This window comes from Vigna unguiculata, chromosome 2, assembly GCF_004118075.2.
Source record: "Vigna unguiculata cultivar IT97K-499-35 chromosome 2, ASM411807v1, whole genome shotgun sequence".
Classification (NCBI taxonomy): domain Eukaryota; kingdom Viridiplantae; phylum Streptophyta; class Magnoliopsida; order Fabales; family Fabaceae; genus Vigna; species Vigna unguiculata.
This window is the reverse complement of record NC_040280.1, coordinates 29,921,937-29,929,083: the sequence shown is the minus strand read 5'-3', so window position 1 is coordinate 29,929,083 and position 7,147 is coordinate 29,921,937. Positions and strand designations below refer to the sequence as shown.

At 32.4% G+C, this 7,147-nt stretch overlaps 1 protein-coding gene across 2 annotated transcripts; it reads right to left on the bottom strand.

Annotated features, from left to right (window-relative positions):
- Nucleotides 1-3,031: 3,031 nt before the first annotated feature.
- Nucleotides 3,032-6,336, bottom strand: LOC114173923 (heptahelical transmembrane protein 4-like). Of its 2 annotated transcripts, none has more exons than XM_028058600.1 (4): nt 6,133-6,336; nt 5,784-6,043; nt 4,364-4,640; nt 3,032-3,892 (listed from the first exon to the last, which is right to left on the bottom strand). In XM_028058600.1, the coding sequence occupies exons 2-4, from the start codon at nt 6,014-6,016 to the stop codon at nt 3,239-3,241; spliced, it is 1,164 nt and encodes a 387-aa protein (XP_027914401.1). In that variant the 5' UTR covers nt 6,017-6,043; nt 6,133-6,336; the 3' UTR covers nt 3,032-3,238. The 2 variants fall into 2 exon arrangements, with proteins under 2 accessions (XP_027914401.1, XP_027914402.1); XM_028058601.1 differs by having other exon boundaries at nt 4,406-4,640.
- Nucleotides 6,337-7,147: the final 811 nt, after the last annotated feature.

Below are 7,147 nucleotides of genomic sequence, written 5' to 3'. Positions count from 1 at the left end.
AGCTGAAAGATGGTTATCGGTTCAAGGACGCATGGTGCCCCTGCTTTTTCAGGGTAATAAGGGGTAGAGAAAATGCCTCGAGCCAAAGTTCGAGTACCAAGCGCTACAACGCTGAAGTAATCCATGCTATACCCTCAGAAAAAGCTCGAACGACCTTCAACAAATGGGTACTTGTACCCGAAACCGACACAGGTGGGTAGGTAGAAAATACCTAGGAATACGAGACAACTCTCTCTAAAAAACTCGGCAAAATAATCCCGTAACTTTAGGAGAAGGAGTGTCTCCTCACAAAGAGGTCGCAGTGACTAGGCCCGGATATATATATATATATATATATATATATATATATATATATATATATATATATATATATATATATAATGCTAATTATTAGATTAATTTAAACTGATTCCAACTGAAATTTCAGATTGACTTTGAACCGTCTATAATTAATTTTTTTTATATAATCTTATTTAACAAGATGCACCGTCTATAAATGAATTGATAAATATGAATAAATTCTATATACCATCATTAGAAACTACACTTATTGAATCCTATAGTTTAAAGTTTTATAATGACTTTTGTTATTATATCAAAATCGAAAGTTTAATGCGTGTGAAAATAAAACTCTCTCCGAAGCCACGTGACTTGTCTCCAATATTTAGCCATTGGATTTTGACAAAAGAACTGCTATGTTGGTGCAGATTGTTTGTTTCTGTTATTTTTTTCAATGTTACGTGCAATTACAGTTGAGTCAGTTAACTAAAAAGGCATAAGAACAGTTTTTTAAATACTCTCTTTTATTAATTAAAATTTACAATTGCAAAATTTGTATACCTCACACAATAATTGATAACTATATTTTAATTTTTTTTAATTTGAATTAACTTAAATTAATTAAAAATCGTGTCGCAATAATATGTTAGGGATTTTATTATTTTCCAGCACTCTTCTTCGTTTGATTGCTTTCGTGTCCGTACACAGTATTGGGCCACCAGTGGACCGTGACTCCGTGAGGCTGTGGTCCTAGTACGGGCCTATTGGGACCATGAACTTGAAATTGCCGGTCCGTGAACCTAAGCTCCAGCCACCAGATCTATCCCGTTTGGGTTGGCCACCGTGGCCCATCGTTGTGCCTTAGATATTTCAGACCAGTTTTCGATTTACTTTGGGCAATTGCTTTATGCACCTTCCTGATTTCTTTTTGCATCTTTCCTTTAAAGTTAAATAATAAATATACTTTTTTGAAAATCCTTAAAATTTTAGAAAAAAATATGCTTTAAAAAAAATCTTTCAAAAAAAACCTGTGTTTTTTAAAGAAGATTGGTTTTCCTTATTTATTATTATAGCAAATAGTCATTTGTGTGGCTTACAAGGTAACATAATGATAAACTAAAAGAACAATAAATGAACAAAATGAAATACTAATAAAATGATTTGTGATAACAATGTATTAGTCATCAGTTTTTTCATCAATTTGGTGATTGGGACTGAAGATTGTCCTCTTATCATGACAAATACAGTATTGAATCACCAATGCTCCTGAGAAAAGGAACAAATCGGAGTTTTTTTTTTTTTACAATTTTGCTTTTATCTGTCTGATCACATATACCATGAAGTTTCCAATTTACTGATTGATATTTAGAAATGCATTGATTTAGTCTTTCTTACCAAATTTTGTTAACTTTATTTGATATTTTAAACATATTTTATGATAATATTTGAGTTAACATTGAAACAAAAATGTGTTAAACAGTGTAAAAAATTCAAATATTATCATGAAATGTGCTTGAAACGTCAGATAAACTTAATAAAAATTGGTTAAAATGACTAAATTCACGCATTTTTAAAGATGAATGACTAAATTGATCAAAAATCTTGAAAATAAACTAATTTCAAATTTTACTATAGAGATAAAAACATATTTAATCATAAATATTATATGTCTGATGTTTTATTTACATATAACTTTTGTGGTTGTCAATTCTTATTATCGATTATCAACGGGAGATAAACAACTAATTACGCACTTGTGTGGTTTTTTTTTTACTCATATTAAGCCTTATACTACTAATATTTTAATATGTATTATACTTGCAAAATAGAATTGATACATACGTTCTAAAAGTTCACAAAACAGGTTAGATGAAACAAACTGTAGATTAAACTAAATTAAATTACTTTTTGCTTTGTTTACTGACACCAAAAAGAAAAACTACAACTAAAATAATATTTTAATTATATTTATATTATTTTTTAATTTTAAATTATGATATATATTTTTAAAAAGGAGTGTTTTTAATCAGAGTGTCAAAGTTTTTTTTTTCACTATTTAATTATAATCTAAAATAATTGATTTGGATCGGGACAACTCACTTTATAAAATAATAATTATATTTGAAAATTAAAAATATACATATAGGTATTATAATTAATATCTATATATTTATTTATATGTCGAAAATTATAACTTGATTTTTTTAAAATTATTTTTATTAGATTTTTTAATTTTCCAAAACAGACCAAAATAGTGTATTAGTCCCTGAAAAATTATAATCTATTTAAAAAACAGGTTAAACGACCAGATACAATCTTCTTCTTCTTTTTTCCTCTTTTACAACTCTATGAAAAACTGACTTTATTCCAAGTTTCGTTTATCTTCAAAGTTGAAACAAAAAATAAAGTTGTAAACTTGTTGCATATAAATGACAGAATTTGAGAAGAAGAAAAAAAAGTGAGTCCAGTGAACAAAATTTTCAATAATGCTTCATTTCTCAGAAAGAAAATGATACTTTCTACATCAACTCTATTACCATCCCAAGTTCCTGTAATTTGGGGTGTATTTCAAATCAACAAAAATATTAACAGAGGTTTTTTTCCTTGAAAAATATTATATACTCCAAATAAAAAAAAAAGAAAAAAAAAACTAGTTACTAAATATTATATCGACTTTCCAAGCAAGCATAATACTTACACAACTTTAATAAGAAGCATACGGCCACACAAATAGAGAAAAATGTTTCTGGTATGCCATGAGAGAGTAAATGAACTATTATTCCATATTAATGCTTTGTTCTGAGGGTTCTAAGTGTGTACACAATGCCTATGGTTGCATAAACATCCCCAACTGGAATCACAAATTCACATCAGTTAGAGGAGTGTATACTGAACATACATACTGATAACATCACAGCAGAGTATTCAACCACTGTTATGCCTATAGATGCTTATTAAATCAGCAACCTTGAAGATCACGCCACCTGAGATAAACCAACCCTGCCCGGTAATGAACGTACGCTCCAGCCACCACCAATATATGAAACAATTGGTGACTATGTCCGGCAATGTCAAACTTCCCAGGCATCCATCGTTCTGGAATCCTAGTGGCATAAACCAGTGCTCCAATTCCATAGAGAACACCCATCAGGATCTCATATCCGGTTGTGTGAAATACTTCTGGCTGGCCCCAGAATAGATAAAGCTTGTGCAGTATAGGTGCTGCTCCGGACAAACCCATTCCGAAAAAGAGAGATGCTCGGATGGTGCGGAATTCAGGATTTTGGAACACTGGAAGCAGAGAAACCAAGATGGTGGCAATGCCCAATACAGTGATAAATCCTAAGTAAAGGTTGCAGAAAAATGGATAACACATAAAAGAGTAATACACTGGAGGATAGAAAGAGGTGGATATGAGGGCTGCAATTCCAGCATAGTCAAGCCTGAGCATGATGTATGCCATGCGCTCAGAGTGACATGATAGAAGATGGCAAATACTGCTAGCTAGCAAGCAAAACATGGCACCCCCTAAAAAGGCGAAAAAAGGCCACCTTGTAATTGGTCTAATCATAAGTGGTGCTATCATGTTCGCCAGGTCCTCCTTTACGCTATGCTGCACATAATCAAAAAGAAATAAACAATGCTGCATTAGCTCCCAAAACCTAGTCATTAGTCAATCATCAATATGAAGAGTGTGGTAAGGAAAAAAAATCAAAGGTGCAGCAAAAACTTTCCAACGGAGAAACATATGAAATATCACAGCAGAAATTTCTACCGGAACTATCATCATTAATCCATCTTTCAGTATAACAAGTCTAACTTCTAAGTCCAGGATTTTTTTATTTTTTAAAATTTCGTCAACATCTGATTAAAAAAATTTACCCCGATACATTGATTATTATTAATCAGATCAGTATTGTGGGTATCTGTAAAAAGAAATCTATCATCAAGTAGAAAAAGAAAAAAGAGGATAAACCCAACTGAGATACCAACCAGAGGGCTAGTTTAAAACCTCACTGCTTATCCCTCCAGCACCAAAAGGAAAAAGAGAAATGAAACAAGTATTTAGTTGTAAAGCAATTACCAGAACACACACATCAGTATGATTGCTACTGGAAAATCTTACAGGCAAACAATTATACAGATATTCTTTAAGATGCCAACTTGAGATTTCCTCTCTGAGTCTGTGTAAATCAGGAATGGAAGGGAGACACGTCAGGAGTTCTGATTGTAATTTCTGCAGGTCGGGCTTCATGAGGATGTCAGGAAAATGCTGTAGCGAATTAAGATCTACAACCTTCGGAATTTTCATGGCAGTGTATATGGTCAATGCCAGAAATATGAAGAACCCGACCAAATGCCTTCAAAAGATAGCATTTTGTCAGTTAATGGTTGAGAACAAGAAAACTAGGAACTAAATTAAGAACATATATCTTTAATCCAAATATTGGTTGTGCCATTCTAGTTGCCAACGTCTTTACAAAAGAAACAAAAATATAAAGTAAAAATTTTGTAAGGAAATAGTTATTTAACACCAACAATTAACAGACAGGGTAAAGACCAGGAAAACCAAACAGATGGGAAAAAGGCAGAGCTAACTGAATACGATTCAATTGTAGAAAACCTTGTTCTAAAACTATTTTGAAGATTCGACAGATTTATTTACAAGATATTTCCTCCTCAAATAAGAGCAAATAATAATTTTAATATAAAAGAGACATGATTGATATTTACGGTCTGTGGACTGTTGATCATGGATTCTGATTGCAGAACTGCTTTTCTGTTCACAGGGCTAATAGTGAGAGCCATGCACATTAGGCTTCCTTCATAAAACAGTCCAAATTGAACTATACTCTCACAGTCACAGTCCCCCTCATTGATAACAAACACTAAAGGAAAGGCTGGAAATCATATGTAAAGGCCTTAAAGTAACTCTAGCCATCACTTTCTGAAAGCTAATAACAACAATGATACTGTACCCTTTTTCTTTTGTGGGAAAATGAACCGGAGTTATAAAATGCTTGTCTGGGTTACTGTTGAAGGTGCTACCAATTTACTTTTGCCAAAACAACCCTTTGTTGCTTCTCTGATTAAATACAGAAATTCGCGTTACCATGAACGGGAAAACTAACACACATTAGCAATTATATTCATACATATACTTTGTCTTCTATATCTCTGACATACGAATTTTCTATTCTCAATCGTCGCACCTATTATCTTTTCTCTCATTCTTTCTTTATTGTTTTCCACTCTATCTCTCTTCTTTCCACTCATCCATTCAAAAAACGGGGGGTTGACTTCCTCGTATAATATTGAATTATTTAGACGATGACGGGAACGAAAACAGATCCCCAGAACGAAAACAAATGCTCAGAAGCAGCGCATGTACAAGAACTAAGAAACCCTGAGAAAATTCTCCAGAAAAGAAAAGACAGTAAAACATGCAACATTTTGGTGGGAAATAATAAATAGGAAGCAGATGGTGAAATGCAAATCCTTACGTCCAAACGTTGAGAGTTTCGTTGTGTATGGTGAACATACTGAGCAGAACCTGCTTGATGGGCCATTCAGATCGATAGTGACCGAGAATGTACTCGTTGTCTCTCAAGTAACCGGGCAACGAATGGTACTCCACCAGCTGGTACTTCACCTTCTTCCACAGCCTCCTCCCTTTCCCTTCCCTTCCGCGACACCCCCCTTCGTTCTCCATCAAATTCGAATCTTCAGCCCCCATCTTTCGGCAGCCAAAACGACAATTAACCTAAAACAAACCCAATTAAACGCTCTTCGAGATCTCCAAGACGAAAGAAAATACAGATTATTACGCAAAACATAGGGATTAAAAGGTACCTGGAATTGTATAAAAATAGGAGGTGGCGGTAATTGTGAGAGAGGGAGGGAGAAAAAAACAAAAGACGATGCGAGAAATGTAACGAAGGTGATTGCGGAAAACGCAGTTTATTAGAGTTGCAAGAAATTTCGACGACGACGTTAACAGGCGTGATGTGACGAGGAAGATTCTTCAAGGAGATGCTGTGGTGCCACCTACACTTTCCTTCTTTGTTTTTTAAGTCCGTTTAGACGCATTATTTCGTTTGTGAGTTATATTTTTGAAAATAAAAATTTCACAATTTTTTTCTTATAATTTGAAAATGGATATTTTTTAAATGATTTTAGAATATATAAAAAATATAAAAATCCACTTAAAAATGTTATCTCAAATTAAAATATATATATATATATATTTTTTCTTTGTCTGTTGCGCCACACCACTACAATTTCAAGCCAAATTAATTACGCACAAAATATCATTACGCTAAGTTAAGCACGGTTCAAGTTTTTTTTTGTTAGCAAGAGATATTCACGTTCTAATCTTATTTTTTGGCGGATAATGTTACACGTCTCACTCATCATGACTCGCATTTTCTTAATCAAGGTTACTTAATAGACATGGACACTCTGATTCAATTGGAAATAAATTAAAATTAAACATGGATTAATTTACATGTATATAAATCGCATCTTTCTTTTTATATAGTTCATGATTTGTATGAAGCATAATCTTATCAATTCAACTATTCAATAACAATTATTATAAGTTTTTCTTTAAATATCTGTGTTAAAAATTAACAATAAGAAAAAAAGAAAAAGGAGATGGTCAATGATCTTTTATTCTATATACTTTCGGAAAGAGGATAAAAATGCTGTTGAGATGCTTATTCTTTTTTTTTCAATTTTATATATAATATAAATAATATGAATAAAAATACATAATATCATTTTTAAAAGTAAGATAAATATTAGAGTTAAAAAAATGTTATAAAAATATGATTTATCATGACCTTATCACAACTATTACAGTCAT

Bases quoted from the DNA above. Each gene is read 5' to 3' on its own strand.
- LOC114173923 (XM_028058600.1), bottom strand. From the start codon at position 6,016: ATGGGGGCTGAAGATTCGAATTTGATGGAGAACGAAGGGGGGTGTCGC. The intron at 4,641-5,783 runs GTAAGGATTTGC...TATCTTTTGAAG, and splicing joins GAAACTCTCAACGTTTGGAC to GCATTTGGTCGGGTTCTTCA. The intron at 3,893-4,363 runs GTAATTGCTTTA...GATTATGTGCAG, and splicing joins ATACTGATGTGTGTGTTCTG to CATAGCGTAAAGGAGGACCT.